The sequence below is a fragment of the Pararge aegeria genome, chromosome 12 (genome assembly GCF_905163445.1).
Source record: "Pararge aegeria chromosome 12, ilParAegt1.1, whole genome shotgun sequence".
Classification (NCBI taxonomy): domain Eukaryota; kingdom Metazoa; phylum Arthropoda; class Insecta; order Lepidoptera; family Nymphalidae; genus Pararge; species Pararge aegeria.
In genome coordinates this window covers 14,816,710-14,833,866 of record NC_053191.1, presented here as the reverse complement: position 1 = coordinate 14,833,866, position 17,157 = coordinate 14,816,710, and the positions used below count along the sequence as shown (strand labels likewise).

The 17,157-nt window shown below is 32.2% G+C and overlaps 1 protein-coding gene across 2 annotated transcripts; it reads right to left on the bottom strand.

Moving 5' to 3' along the window:
• Positions 1–7,896: 7,896 nt before the first annotated feature.
• On the bottom strand, positions 7,897–16,169 carry LOC120628354. 2 transcript variants are annotated; one of them, XM_039896678.1, is made up of 6 exons: positions 15,728–16,169; positions 13,686–13,767; positions 12,580–12,695; positions 11,642–11,751; positions 10,258–10,335; positions 7,897–9,564 (listed from the first exon to the last, which is right to left on the bottom strand). In XM_039896678.1, exons 1-5 carry the CDS (start codon positions 15,849–15,851, stop codon positions 10,270–10,272), a joined length of 498 nt encoding a protein of 165 aa, XP_039752612.1. In that variant the 5' UTR covers positions 15,852–16,169; the 3' UTR covers positions 7,897–9,564; positions 10,258–10,269. The 2 variants fall into 2 exon arrangements, with proteins under 2 accessions (XP_039752612.1, XP_039752614.1); XM_039896680.1 differs by having other exon boundaries at positions 10,258–10,324.
• Between the last annotated feature and the right edge of the window lie 988 nt (positions 16,170–17,157).

Below are 17,157 nucleotides of genomic sequence, written 5' to 3'. Positions count from 1 at the left end.
AAACTAAAGCTACGAGGGTTCCAAACGCGTCCCGGTCTAAGAAGAAGCCCACAACAAACTTAGCCGGGTGTTTTTTTTTTTTTTTTTTTGTTATCGCCATCTCACAATGTAATTTTAAATTATTAGAAGAGCAACCTGGTTAGAGCAATAATTTACACCCAAGCTTTTTTATCGTTTACGTAGTCCTTTATACTATAATAGGACTTTTCTATAAGCTATTAATTTTTTCATACAAACGAATTCACGAGCATAGTAACTACGCTACGCGACGCCTACCTACTAAGTGACAGGAGTCACATGATTTTAATTACGTGTGTGAAGTTAGGGCTGTATCTGATTTCTTTCAGTACCAACTTTATTAGTGGTTTACTCAAAAACAATTAGGTTTTCGGTTTCACAGGTAAGTCTCTGACACAGTACATAATGTACCTCTGAAGCCTGTGGAGGATTATTTCGGTTTTCATTTACACTTTGTATATCGAAGCCAAAGTTAAAAAGGTCGCCTAAAAACCTCAAAATAACTCAGGTGTCTTGAAATTGCTAATATTAGATATTAGCAATTTGCTTTATTAAATATTAGCTGAACCTATATATGTATAAGGAAGCACAAAGTAGACAAATTAATTTGTTAAATCTTACGAAACTGCCCATAAGTAACTAGCCTATCTTAACTAAGTATTATATCTATACATAGTCAACTAATATAGTCTAATTCGATGTACAAACTGATAAACCCGCTTTGGCGTTTGTAGTACTTATTAGTTCTCATTTTTTAATATATTGAACAAGATTTCCATATTGTATAAATAGTGTCTATTTTTATAGCAATTTACAGTACAAATTAATTTTAATCATAATGTCGGAAACACATAGGCAAAATCGTACCAGACAACACAACACGCAACGCGTGTTAAGTCATTTAAAAATAAAATATAATTATTGAACTACATGAGAATGGGCTCTGCAATCTTCTATAAGGTAGGAGGCCTATGCCCAGGTCTTAGACATAAATATGCTGAACATATGTTTTTTACATATTTGTTTTATAATGCCCACAAAAACACTGAGTACATCAGCTCGGCTAGCTTAGGTAGTAGACAAAAATATCCCGAATTTTATACCCTGATAAGGATAAAACTAACGCGTCAATCTGCCAAAGAAGAGTATCAAGGAGAGAACGTTCGGAGAGTTGATAAAAGTGTGGGATAAGATCAAATTTTGTCTTATCCCCGGTGAGAAAAATGTATCCTGCCCATGCTAGCCATTCTGTCGTGACACTGTGCAAATAGAATAATTTAATTGAATTCTCACGTGATTCATCATGTCTCGCGTTACGCGGGTTACGGGTGACGTGTTGCGAGCGTGACCTTGCAATTATTCACTCACACTGTTAGTATTTTAACATTTAATGCTTAAATCTATTTATTACTAAGCTCAGTGATATATTTTTTTAATTTTATGTATGTGACAAATATAAAGTAGGTCTGTTTTCTGAGTTGGGCAACCTATGACTACCTAAATCGTTAAAAATAGGAATATACTCTCGTATGATAATTGTGTACAGTGATTTTGTAACCTGCGCTAACTGTACCTGTCAGTTGAAAGATAATTTTTTTAAGAAAACATTGTTCTAATTTTCTACACTTTGTATAGGACAACTGGCAGAATCAGTGAAACGTTACGCATAGACGATCTTAGGCACTTTTTGCACAAAAAAGCTAGCACCCCTAAAACTTGTACACTATATGACAAGTGAGATAATGAATATCTCACTTGTCATATAATGTTAACAATCTACTTGCTTTTATGGTCAAGTATGTTTCGAAAATATAAAAAAGCAAGTGAGTTTATTTTATACAAATAAAAACAAACTCAATAAAAAGATATATTTTTTCTTTATGTAAGTGTTTTATTATCTTAACAATTTCAAAATAAATTTTACACTAAAATAGTAACAAAAATATTGTTAACATTAGATGACAAGTAATGTTAAAGTCTTCTTATCTACAGTTAAGATTGGTGTAATATATCACAACCCTCAGTCGCAACCCCTACATCAAAACTGTACTAACTCAAAAACCTTACCTTGAGATAACTTCATTTTCTACTGTAAAACTTCGTAACCTAAACTATTTGGAATGAACACTTCAAGTCACGGTTGTAAATAGTTAGCCTTTCATTTAGGTACAGGTTTAGTTACTTAAAAGTGTGTTATCTTAAATGGTACCTATTGATAAAGGAGTTTAAGTATTTACAAAATTTGATTTCGTAAAAGGGGAAATATTATGCATATGTCTACTTCATAAAGGCCTAACCAATGTTTGCGAATCACGGTATTCGATTAATTATACTCTATGGATTTTAGACTAGTTAGTTTAAAGTATAATCACAGATTAAAAGAAAAAATAGCAAGTGAATAAAAAGGCATCGATGTTTAATGATCACAGCATCATGACCAGGTAGCTGTATGAATTCCGTACTAGCACTATGTTGACTTAACGCTTGTTCGCAAAAGCTTTACTAGCCTATGTTTCTTTTAGTCAGTGGTAATATCCTGTATCTTAGTTCCCACCGCTGCCGCCTGAAATATTAAATACATTATGGTGATTTTCTATTGCTATAAGCAATCATTTAGGTAGCTAACTTATTATTAATTAATAAAAAATACGGTCTACTTTAATTCCTAGTCAAAAATACCGCCATAGATAATAATAGGCATGGGCATAATAACTGCACTAAGATATTCGTAAGTATATTATGATACTAGCTATGGCCCGCGACTTCGTCTGCGTTTGATTTTGTTTTTTGATGTGGCATTCAATTTAGTTGTAGTTCTAAAAAAAAATATATTATTCAGTATCGCTAAGTCTTAAATGAGGGGTTTGCTGCTGTCCGCTGAGGAGTTCTGTCCTCTATCTCCAACCACATTCATCAGATCTAACAAAGTTTGGGCAAAATTAAACACATATTATAACCTCTATAGTACAAAAATAATTATTGAAATCGGTTATAATTTGTCGGAGTTATGGTGTAAAATCGTCAAACAAATTTATCCCCTCTCCTAAAGGAACCGAGCTTAATGTCGGGATAAAAAGTATCCTATATTACTTCTAATACTTCCAAGAATATGTTAACAAACAAACTTACATTCACATTTATAATATTAGTAGGGATATCCAAAAATATTTAATTTTTGCAGAAATTAATGACCTCATATTCAAATAAGAGCTTTAGTAAGTCCATGTTCCTTAGTTAAAGATTATTGATTGATATCAAAAAACTTAGCAACTGCAGTGGCGTGCCATTCATACATTCACAAAAGCACTGCCTGCCCTAAAATTGATATATAACTCATATACGATAAGAATTTATGCCATTTTATGCAATTTTCCAGCTGTATGCATACCCTGGCAGGAAACCCAGTGCACGCCACTGAGAAATTGATAATTTGAAATCCCAAAATACTCGATGAAATCCCAAATAGAGATTTTTGAAGTTCAAGTGGTACAAAATTATGTTTATATAGAGGTGACGTCATAACTTTAAATTCAGCGTTTCAAATGTCATGGCGGATTGCTAGAGTTCGCAGTTGAAAATAAATACTAATATCAATTAGAATATAAATATTTTAGCGATTCTTTATTACTGTCATCATGCCTATTTAAGTTCACACTTCACATCAAGAATCTATGGTTGTCTTTTTAGCTACTGTATTTGTTTATGTATTCAATTTATTGTATTTATTAAGAAAAAAATTGTGTTTAATTGGTTATAAGTTCAATTTTTATAAATACACTTTTATGTGCTCTATTTTTATTATAATCTAGAGGTTTTTATGTATTTTAAATGTTAGTGATTAATAAAAGTCTATAATCAATAACGTTATTTTAATTTTAAAAATACCCTACATCTGCTTGTGTAGTCCCTAGGTAGTCTTCAGACTTAAACTACTCTTTGTGAAATTGCATTTGTACCTATATAGATATGGTTGAGGAGCATATGTATATTGGTCTCAAAATTGACTTTCGTTTTAATCGGCAACCCCATATAAACTATATTTGCGAAAGGCTGAGAGCTATATTAAGTAGGTTATACATACTCAAATATAAACTTCCTTACAAGACGCTGAGATTACTGTACTTGGCACTAGCAGACTCAATAATTGGATACGGTCTGAGTAGTTATGGTAGTATACCCTTATGTATAGTTTATAGTTATGCATATATTACCCGAATATACAACTTACAACTAAAAATGTTAAAAACCATAGTACCTAAAAAAATCAAACTAAAATATTCAAAGGAATGCCATGAATTATTCACATATTGTAAATTATTGCCAGTGCAGAGCAAAGTTACGTTAGCTGTACTTAAGGAAGAATTTGGTAATATACAACATCTTAGAAGTAAAGGGCGAGATGGTAATTTTCGGAAACTGCCTAGTTATAAAAAGTTTATTCTACCGAAAACACATAATGTGTACGGAAGAAGGAATTATAAATACATATTACCCAAAATATTTGAAGATCTCCCACCTGCTTTGCAATGTGTAAATGGAAAAAAACATATATTTTTAAGAAATTGTAATAGACATTTTTTAGCTAATAGTTCAAAAATGCCAGTTTGATTAAGATTGTCTCAATATTTTTACATTAAGATTAAGTAGTTGAATAAATTTTTTCTTTTTTTTTTTTAAGACATAAACTTTCGAACCTGCCATCCCACCATAAACGCATAGTTTCTAAGGGGATGGATAATTATGTTGGAAAAATATTTGTTACTTTTATTTTGAACAATAAATTAAAAAAAAAATATATATAGCTCGCCCTATTTATGAGACTTCAACATGCAAGCAGAGTAATTTAAAAAAGTATGCAACTTTAAGTGTATTGTGTATGCAAGTGGATATAAAGTCATTTTAAACAACAACAAAATATAGGTCTTGGTACAAGACCTATCTGGCGCAGTGATGTGCGCCATTACTTTATATTGCTGTAACTGAGTTGTTGTCTGTGTTCCCATAGGCTAGAGGCTTTTTGGATTCGCAACAGTATTATTTGGTACTAGTTGTCCGCTGCTTGGGTACCATACATTTCAGCATAAAAAGTAGTCTGCATTTAATCAAGGGCCTAATCTATCTCTCTTCTAAATTTCAGTCAAATTGGTTCAGTAATTTTTGTGTTAATCCATCTTTGCAAACTTTCGCATATATAATAGTAGGATAGGGTTGATGTCTCGTTTCAGAATTATAAACCTTAGGACACCAAGGTATGTTATATAAGCTGATATTTTAATACTGCTTTTTTCGATGGCATGCCCTCAGTACTGTTATTATAGGCAGGTACCAAAAATGTTTCCACTGACAAGGGGTATCATTTTCTGGTTCACCTACCAAAGCGCATCTAAAGGAAAATAGAGAAGTTTTCTCCTTTGATATTACACATAATAATTAGGTACAATATAAATAAAACGTCATAAGCTCGGATAAAACTATGGGAGGAGATAAAAATTTTGTCTTTTCCTGTCCTGAGGAGGATCTCCTGTCCATACTTGTCTTGCAGGTAAACCTTATGGGGGGTAAATTGGTTTATCTAAGTCTGGTTTCGACTGCTACTATCATAGAAATTAATATTCATACTATTTTTTATTTCATTAAATAAGTGCAAGTAATAAAGTGGTTTTATATTAAAAACTACAGCAAAGATGAAAGAAAAACGTGTATTTAACAAATATTAACCAATATATAAATGTCCCAGCATAATATTCCCACATAATCTAATACCTAGTGATACAAAAGATACATATTTTTCATTAAATCAAACATTTTAAGTTAAAAATCCAAAAAAAAATGGTAAGGATGTCATTTTTTATCAAGAATCTAAATTGACATTACATTTAAATTTACTATTCATCCGATATCGTAATTATTAATTTGAATATTCAATTCATTTTACAATGTACATGTCATACAAAATTCTACACTATAATTCTATGATTACATATCAAGGCAATTTTTGATTCGAGATTATCAATATTATAGTATATTCAATTGTATATATTTAAAATTTAAGTTCTACACTGTTAATGCCTATCCGTCCCATATACTGAATAAATTATACATACACAAGTGGCGACTTAAATGTTAACTTATATCTGTTATGATTATAATATTTTATATTGGTGCTGTTCTTGTTTATTATATATTCGGTTGTATTCGTACACATCATCTTAACTAACGGGTCTTAAATTGTGTTATAATTTTTGCAACTTAACTGTAATGAAGGAAAATAGTATAGTAGTTAAACTTCTATTGGCTTCTTAAACTTCATTATTAAAATCACATGAGACTCAGGGCTATTTTTTGTGGCCATCCGAGTTTCTATACGACTTTAATTTTTACGGTGTATGTTCCCGTAAGGCCTTAAAACCTCAGAACTTAGAAAACTTCTCCTATTCTACTTATACATTTCATCATATTTTTTTAATCATCAATAACACATATTGCCCGAAATCTGGAAGTGGTTTATTTTATGCTTTGAATGTTGTAAAGCCTTCAATTTCGAATGTGTAATAATTTTCTATCGTTGATGTAACCTCGAGCCTATTTGTAATAGAAATTGGATTTTGGGGACCCCCATACACACACATTTTAGATATTTTTAGATATTATTGTAGATCTGTCAGTGTAGACATTTTGTGTACGTATATAACCAACTTAATAACATCACCTACCTTCCAAATACCAATTAAATAACATTATAATAATGTATGTACTTGAGCACATTATAAGTAAATCATAAACAAACATATGTCATGTATTAGAAAATAATTTTTACGACACATTTTTAAAGGACGGCATTATCTTGTAAAAATGTAGTTAGTACATTTCATATACGATTTAAATTAATATTAAAAGAGCTAATTTTTACATTTGCACTGACATACCTAAGTAATTTTCATTCCAGACGATGTGACTAATAAATTTATTACATGGTCGCTTTTTAATTATCTTTTGAAGTTATACTTCTTTTGGCGCGATGGAGAAAAATGATGAGAGTGAATTTTTACGATGCGCGCGCACACCGACACCTGAATTCTGAATCGATAAATATAGTTGTAAATTCTAGTATTTTTATATTTAGAAACGTCTTTCGTAACAGTACAAACAGTGTGAATAAATAAATATTATTACGTGAGTAAAACATGTTTTATTTAAATAAAATCTTTTTGATTAATTTTAATATTTATCGTTAATCACGACTGCATTTTAGTTTTTTTTTCATACGCCAAAGAAGTATAATTTCTAACGCGTGTACATAAGTACACACACTCTTTTTTTTTCATTGTTACGTTTTTAGTTTAATAATCAATAGGAGTTACATTAATACATACCGTTGTAGGGTAAAAACGTCATTTTGTATATCTTCTACAGTATTTAAATACCTTGATCACAATATATTAAACTTGGAATGATATATACATATAACAGATTTAACGCAACCACCAGCGACTCCACCTTTGCGAGCGTGCAAACCTTAAACTAAGGGGCCCAGATTTGTAAATAAAACTGGATTAGGATAACATTACTGAATTATAGAACTGAAATATTACATGTTAGACAATCAATATATAGTCTTATTGACTTGAAAATATACTCAATATAATTCAATTAAAATTATATAATAAAAATGCTTTGGTATTTTTCGAGACACAAATATAATAAGAATGTAAATAGATGTTATATTATTTACAATTACGTCAAGTAAGAAAATTATGCATTTTAGTTATTTATTAATTCGATTCAAGTATAACATTTAGGATAAATATGTTTCCATTATATATTGGCACAAAAACTAAGTAATTATAATTATATTGTTTTTATTAATATAGAGCTGAGCATTCTAACTATTTAAAATGTTTAGTATTTAATTTATCAATGTAAAATAAATATTTACCAATGTAACGGAATATTTGTAACCTCTAGGCGTACGCTATAACTAGCACGGACCTCGTAGTATCGTTTTTGACTTTCCACTTTACAAAAAGTTACTTTGACATTATTAGGTTTCGATATTCGAAAACACCTTGGCGATATGGTACCAAAATGCTGAGAAATTAATGCCGTCTTTTTAAATGGAACAGTAGAAAAGTACATTTTTTAGCAGCATACAAATAAATTTGAACTGTTAAAAAAAATTGCACCTTTCATATTTATTTGAATGCATAGAAAAACAATAATTAATAAGGGATTTCCAAAATGGCTGCTTTTAGTTTAGGGCCCTGTTCGACCAACTCCTGACAAGTGTTAGATAGCCTAAACGCATGTTATGTCTCCTTTTTTACTTTATATCAAGTGACAAGGACAAAACGTGAGAAAAGCTTACTGAGGAAAGCTTACCCGACACTTAACAGAAGGATAGGCCGTTAGTTTCGTAAACCAAAGATTTCAATCATAGATATGCTGGACATAAAGAACCATGTCGATATATGATCTATTGATCGATTGTCGTAGGATGCTTTGTTATTGGCTGACTATTCCATTTATAGCTTTAACGGAGCAAAAAAAACATCGTTTAAGACACCTCGCAATTCTCCAGAATGTTCTCAAAGGCGTGTGAAGTCTACATCCCAATCCTCACAAGACTAGCTTGTACTGGTCACTGTGAAATCAAGTGATACTACCATCACTTGATTTCACAGTGAAAGAAAACATCGTGTGGGTACCTGGGATGTTCCCAAAATGTTCTCAAATGCGTGTAGAGTCTGCCAGTCCTTTTGACAAACTTTACACGCACGCACGATTAGCTCCAGCCTAGTACCTTTTCATTCTGAAAGGATGTTAGTATTGGGCCGGAAATATGATCATCATCATCACATCAACCCACAGGTTAAGGTCGTCCACCGCTCCAGTGCGGATTGGTGGACTCCACACACCTTTCAGTACATTATGTAGAACTCTCAGGCATGCAGGTTTCCTAACAATGTTTTTCTTCACCGTTGAAGCTAGTATTACATATTTCTGAAATATGAAATTAGGGAGGCATCACTACGATTTCAATTATTGCATACGCAATCCGCCTAAAGTTTACATGTTCAATATGTTCATCGGACTGCACTGCAACCGTTTGAATAGCTAAAAATCCTCATGTTCCATAATGTACGAACCAAGACGAAGTACGATAGCTTACTGAAGGACAAAAGTAACTAAGGGGATTTTTGAAACGATTGCGTTGCAGTTGCATAAAATGTACCTTTTGCCTCAAGGATGCGATGATATTAGCCTCATATTCGTTTTGTAATATTCCGTAAAAGTTAAATGAATTCACATAGCAGTAAATGCAGCGCTGCAGCCAAGCAGCATTTAATGTTGTGAATATAAGCAAGGATGCAGCGCTTTCGACGCGCAGCACAATAAACGCACCCTTAGTCCGCACCCATTTTAAAAGTACAAAGTCTATATAAGTTAATACAAACAAGACCGTTGTTAACTGATCCTAAATGCTACATCTACCCAGACCCGGCTAGATAATCCATAGACAAACCCATAGTGCCTCACGTTATATACCTGCAAATAAAAGGGTATTTTAATAAATATATAGTCTATTCTCTATAGCGAAGTGGTTAGTTAAGTTGTCTTAAATTGGGATCCAAGAGATGTTAATGTGGGCTAACGATAGCTTGCTAGCTTTTGCTTAAAGTTAAGCAAAAAAAATTTTTTTTTTATATCTTTCTGAGTAGCACTTTAACATTTGTCAAAAACACAATAGAATTTTAGAAATATACAAAATCGAAAAATATGTGATCTGCGAAGTAGTAATGTTTGGGAAATTCTTCTAGTCAACAAAGAAAATGTCTAATGAAATATTATTTTAAAACAGCAGAGTTATGCCCTTCGCAAACTATTGACTCAACGATTAGTTTTGAGAATTAATTATATTATAAAGGTAATTTACCAAGCAGATAACTAGGTGTTAAACTCAGTCAACGCTCTCACAACGTATCGCTCAGATTACGTTGTGAGAGTTGACTGAGTTTATTAACCGCTCATATCCGAGCTTACACTTTGAGTGTTGGGAAACGAGCAATGATCAGGCGTAATTTTGCTGAACATTTTTTAAACGCGCATGATGCGCCTGTTAAAGATGGGTTTGTTAAAGCATACTTAAATGCTTAATCATCTACAACAAATCCGGTACAAAGCCGAAATATCGGTTATTTCGGTCTGTTGTTGATCTCCGGCTATTATAATGATACGCACCTGTATATGACGTCATCTACAGCTACGTGGTGCTGTCCTTCTTCGATTCATCGCTTTTTGACGAGTTCTGAAAGAGAACTATGACACTTATCATACCGTTTCAAAACTGATTGCTTAAGCGAACATAATGAAATGAAAATACAAAGTGTATTTTAGTATTGTACATCTAACAGAATGAATGAATTATAAATAAAAAAATATAATCCTAATCGTTCCTTCGTCTTTTCTAACGTCAAAGGTTGTCTGGCAGAGATCGCCTTTGCACGCTCCATTTTCTATTCTGTTTCTTCTGTATTATGTGTGTGTACTTTGTATAAAATGTGTGTGTGAAATAAAGTATTCAAACAAACAAACAAAAAATACTAAATACAACAATCAGGTACATTGGGCGGGCTTGTCGCTAAAAAGTGATCCGTGCCAGGCAACCCAACAAAGGAAAGATAAAAAAATAAAAAACCAACGAACATAATTATGTAAAAAAAAGAAATAGCATATGATTCTCATCTATGGTTGAATCATCAAGTCTCAATAGGAAGTTGGTCGAAAATCAATTAGGAAAATTTGATTTAAACAGATTTACATTAAAAAACAGATTATATATTTATACTATGTACTTAATAAAAAGAAAGAAAAGAAATTCTCATCCGAAGGAAGGAAGGAAACTTTGGAGCGTCAGTACAAGCATAAAATCACTTCCAAGTTTCTGTACGATTTGCATATCCATTGACGCTTTAGCCATTGAGCTGACATCTGAAAAATGCCTCAATAACCCAGTTGTTACAACGGACGACTACATATAATGAGGTCCTAGGTAAATTGATAGGTATTAGGTTGTTTGTCATTCTGTTAGCCCTCAGCAGGGCTCGGCAAGGGCAGGAGTCAAAAATGATTTCCCTTGACAAGGGATATAAATAACGTGTCCACCTGCTAAAGTACGGGAATATGGAATAGGAGAAGTTGAACCCCGTTTATTATTACACATATATTATTTGGATATTATTTCCACTTGTGTACCAATGCTCTGAGAGTTGATAAAGCTGTGGCAGAAGATACATTTATATCCTTTCCCCGAGGATATAATTGTATCCTGCCGCCGTGCTGGGGTGGAATTTTTATAAATCCCATAAATGTGTGTTACTATCGTAAAAATTATTGTCTCCCTAAATACAAATTTTCATCGATATAGCTTGAAAAGTAACAGACTTTAGAACCCTATTTAAGGATGAAAATTAAAAAGAATTATACACATGTAGCCTATAGCTTTTCGAATTGGGTTAACGAATGCAAGGAAATTTTTAAATCACACTGGTAGAAAAAAAACAACTATTATTAGTATACATAAAATAATACTTTGTAGCTGGCTTAACAATTTGCATGTTTTTACCTGATCCGGTGGTAAAGCTGCGTGCCCATTGACTAACGACTCCCGTAACGTATCTTCTTCGTCGGAAGGCACGTCGTAGAATTCTTCACTGTCCATTTCAATATCTGTACCTAAAATAGGATATCTTCGTTACTATTGGCAACAAGATTAAACTAACCGAAACTGGCAGTTCAGTAACTTGAAAAGAAACACTTTTATATAACTGGTTAAAATATTCAACCGATTTAAAAAATAATTATACAACCGAGTTAAAAAGTAACCAGAAAATAACATGTTTTTTTTTTTATTTTACTACAATTTAGCCGTTGATTGCCGTCTCAGCTGATGATAAGTGATGATGCCGTACAAGATGGTAGCGGGCTATCCTGTTGGGGTGTTTGCCAGTTATATATAAACCATAACCATACAATCGGTTTCTTCGCGACGTCGTACCGGAACCCTAAATCGCATAGCCGAATGTTGCTGCCGGTAGGGTGGCAACTAGCCTGACCGAAGCCTTCCAGCAGACCAGAGAAAATTCAGAAATTACAAATTCCCAAATAGCATCTGCCGGGAATCGATGCGCCCGCGCCAGGGAGATCGTCAGAAATGTTTAAGAGAATATTTGTTTAAAAATATTTGTTGATAATTTCTAAAGAAAACTGCTAGTTGCAGCCAATGTATTAACAATATTATCTCAAAATTTTAATAAACAACAAATAAAAATGTACTCGTACTTCATATTTTCGTTAGAGGTAACTTTGACATTTGTACTATCGAGAAAGTTTTACTAGATCGTGTAAAGCGTACAACTAAGAAAATTTTATTCAGCAAGAAATATTGTCTAGAATACAGATATATTTTATTTTATTTTTCTGAGAAAAACAATATAGATTATTAATAGTTTAAGTTGTTTCAACCTTTTATTAGCAGCACTCAGCAACCGACTATATTCTTACCTACTAATGACTGGCAGTCAGTAAAGTACTCGGAGTCAGTTGCATCTCCGGAGGGCGCTGCTGCAACCGGTATCTCCCTTCTGATGCGAGGCTTCTGTCTTGCGCGACGCATGTTTCTATTAACAAATCGAAAACGCTCTTTTATACCGTTCTAAAAATACTGTGACGGTACGCTACGGACTATTTATATTAAAATTTATACTAACTACTTATTTAACTAAATCAGCAATGTTTTTGAATATTACTCACTAAGTTTATATATTAATACACTTAAACTTGTAAAGAACACAGTCTGACATGTGGGTCAACACTGAAAGAAGATCACATAGGGAAGATCACAAAACTGAATATCATAAAAGTTAATATTATTATGATTGCTGCATCTTAATTGAGCGGATATTACCCAAAAATGCTGTTATATGCCCAAAATAATAGCATATATACTTTTTATAGTAATAATTGACGGACCAAATGGCCCATCTGATGGTAAGTGAAAGAACGTCGCCAATTTAAACATACCAACGTTTCATAGGGCATGCAAGAAACATATCCTACAACGTGCCACAGTGTGTTCATCAACCTAAGGTGTAAATGTTAAGTCTTCATACGATTGTAATTTCACTGGCAACCATAACCTTCAGACCGGTAACAGCAGGGCAACAATGCTCCTTGGCGGCAAAAATAAGCGTGACGGTCCGCGGTAGTACTTTTTCAGCAGCTCGCTTACAAAAAGTTAAACCACAACTTAATAAAAGTATGCAAATTATGTATCTTTTATAACAAGACTACTATTTTATAGATTCGTTATCAAATATAAATAAAAACATACCACTATATACTATAGTTATACTATGTCAACACACACATTGCCATCTAGCCCCAAAGTAAGCGTAGCTTGTGTTATGGGTACTAAGATAACTGATGAATAATTTTATGAATAATATACATAAATATAAATAATATACAGATGAACACCCAACACTGAAAAGTATTCATGATCATCACACAAACAATTTCCAATTATCAAAATCAAACGCTCTAAAAGCAGGGTTGCTGCTCACTGTGGCAGTTGGCCATCGAATAAGTATAGATGAATTCAAACTCACGTTTCTTTTTGCAGCTCTCTCAGGGATTCTAACTCTGATCTCATGGATGCCACTTGTCTATCCAGTCTTGCAACTTCACTCACTAAAATGAAGTTCAGTAATAATAAACATTTATAATCTGAATCTTTACAAACATTATAAATGTTTAAAAAAACAAAATAGTTTATTTTTTCAATTTTTTACAGTTTTAACAAGATTGCAAGTTTGGAACCTTCTTTTAGTTGTAGTAGTACTACACCTGTATCAGAAGACTCCGCTTTTCCTTAGCAATATCTGTTATATGTGTAAAAAATGTAAGTTGCATTTTAAAATAAATTTAGGTACACTGAAATTTAGGTAAATTAACATAATGTGTATATGTATGTGTGTGCGTGTGAGTGAGAAAGTAGAAATGTGAAAGTATGTTTCTTTCCTTCACCAATCAACTTTATTTTTAGCATAGAATTAGTTAAAAGGACGGAGATTAACATACCCTTCTTTTTGTCCCAGGAAAACCAATGGAGGAATGGTAAAAAACCATAGTAAACACAGACAAAGAAATTGGGCAACAGCTAGTTAATAAAAAATTATCTTAATTTTTTACCTTAATCTTAATTTTAATTTTCCCTATGCTTTAGCAGGCAAATTAAGAAACTCTCATCTTGGAGACGGTTTTACGGACAAACGGACATAGGTTACTTTTTATGTTGGTAAAGCACCAGCATCCCTGGGGTTTAACAAAATTTAGGCTAACCTAACCTAACCTATGCACTGTGTTGCCGCTGAATCAATCCTTGCATGAAAATTATAGGGAGAGCTTGCATTTTGGAGAATACTTTTTTATTGAGAGAAAGAATGGTTCTGCTGCATTTATAGTGCATACAACTAGAAGTTAGTATATTATGAGACCTGAATAGGATAAAGTTTAAACAGATTGTAACATATTTCAATTAGAATAAGCAATAAAACTTTCACTCTTCTCTCAGGCTCAATATTCAACAAAAGTTTATCTTCATGAACATTAAATTAATAATAATTATATGAAAATAAAAATAAAAATTTTAAATACATAAAATAGATATTGACATTGAGAATTGGTTCAGTTCAGTTTTGTCTTCTGGATTACTAATTTTAATTATGTATACATTTGTGAATATTTTTGTCAAGATTATGGAGTCTTGTAGGCATGTTGACATTCATTCACACCATCTGATACCAACATGTGCAATATCACATAAATTTTGCATATTTACTTTGGTCAACAGATCAGATCAGGTCTGAGATCTGTTTACTAAAGTTTTTATATGAATATATTTAGATATATTCGATACTCCCAGACGAACTTCGTTCTACGAGGAAGTTAGTCTTGAAGGTGCCTGGTCACAAATCCTCCTTCTTCAACGGATCATTTACGGTTCAGGCTATTAAAATATGGAACGCCTTGCCGTTAGATATCCGTGAGGCACAATCGATTGGGACCTTCAAGAAACTAGTAAAGGATCATTATTTGTCTCTTTCAGCCAAACAACGCTGAAGCAAATCATTTTAAGTGTGTAATTTGAATTATTTATGTATTTCATACAAATTGGGGATGTTATATGTAATATATTTATATAGATATTTATGTTATATATTTTATTTGTATTCATATGTAATATATTTATATATATATATTACAGTTATATTTATATATATATATATATATATTACAGTTATATTTATATATATATATATATATATTATAGTTATATTTATATATATATATATATATTTTATTTATATTTATATATTTGTATAATTTTTAAATCTTATTTATTGCACCACCTACCTCTTTTCTATGTTTTTTCCTTTTACGCCATTGGTTGCCTGGAAGAAATCGCTATGTATCGCTAAGCGATAAGGCCACCAAATTGTACTCTGTTGATTTGTATTTATATCTTTGTAACTACTTTTTGTTTCTTTGGTGTACAATAAAAGTGTATTCATTCATTCATTCATTCATTCATTCATTCATATATCTATGTAGGTATAAATCACTGTAATCAATTTCTACCAATTCTTACCCAGCATGGCTCTCCTCTTTTCGGCGTACACCTGTTCGTAGATGAACACTCCAGCAGCACCCACAAGTCCTACTATTGCAGCCCCAACCATCAACCGTGGTGATAAATAACTGCTAGCGTTCATTTTAGACCCAACAAGTTTGTTGTATATTTAAGCTAATAGGTGCCAATTAAAAATTTTAACAACTACTTCAATAAGCACCTATGATTATTGGTTAGCGTTTTATAAAGTTTTATTTTAATAAGCAAAACCCTTAACAAACAAAATAGTAGAAAATATTTACTGTCACTGTTTCGCTGTTCCTTTAAACGTGTCACTGTTCACGTAATCCGGCTACAGTATGTATACTTTATAAATACCTTATTTCAAATAATCAAAAAATTTAATGAGAATTCCCTAAATATTTTAGTATAAAATACACGGGAAACGAGAATTGATACGTTCAAGTGTCATATGTATTATGTCACTGTCAGTAAATATTTATTTTTTAAGAGACCAGGCAAACATATATTACCGTACATCCAAGTCTGGATACTTCGATGAACACTTTCTTTAAAAGGTTTGTGTTTAGGTTTTCTTTGGACTAAAACAGGTGTTTTTATCTTTTGGATCATCCTGAAAAAAATATCAATATAAGAAAATAATATCATTGGGTTATCTTTTACTGGTAAGAATCGAATATAGTAAAGAGATTAAAAAAGTAAAAATGTGCTTTCTATGAACAGACAAAAAAAGATGCGTTATATTTTATGGACAGACAAAAAAAGATGCGTTCATAAAATATAACGCATCTTTTTTTGTCTGTTCATAGAAAGCACATTTTTACTTTTTTAATTTCCTACTTTTTTATTTTTCCTATGGAGGGTAGAGGCAAGGAGAGTCATCTGTGTATATGAAAAAGTGTCGTCAAAATGTATTAAATTAGGATGGCGCCACATTTGCATCAGGGTAACTCTTAAAAGAAGCGCCAAATATAAATATTGTTAGAGTAGGCTTGAAAAATAAACAAGGAAGTATGGAGATACAAGGAAGTAAGGTTATATTTACCACAATATTTTGTACAACGTAAGTTGTTGAAATTCTCAATAATAATTAACTACTTTAGTCGATAATGACATTAAATTTTTTAACTCGGCATACTTCAATTCATCTACGATTGCTACATTCATACCATACCCTGTGCATCCACCAGCGCCATTGTGGAGGATTTTTGAACTGTTATTTAGCGCATACACTGGACACTTTTTCAACTTTTCTCCCATATAAGATGACTCTCCTTACCTCTACCCTCCATAATTTTTCCGATGTGCCTATGGAGGGTAGAGGTAAGGAGAGTCATCTATCTGTGTATATGAAAAAGTGTCGTCAAAATGTATTAAATTAGGATGGCGCCACATTTGCATCAGGGTAACTCTTAAAAGAAGCGCCA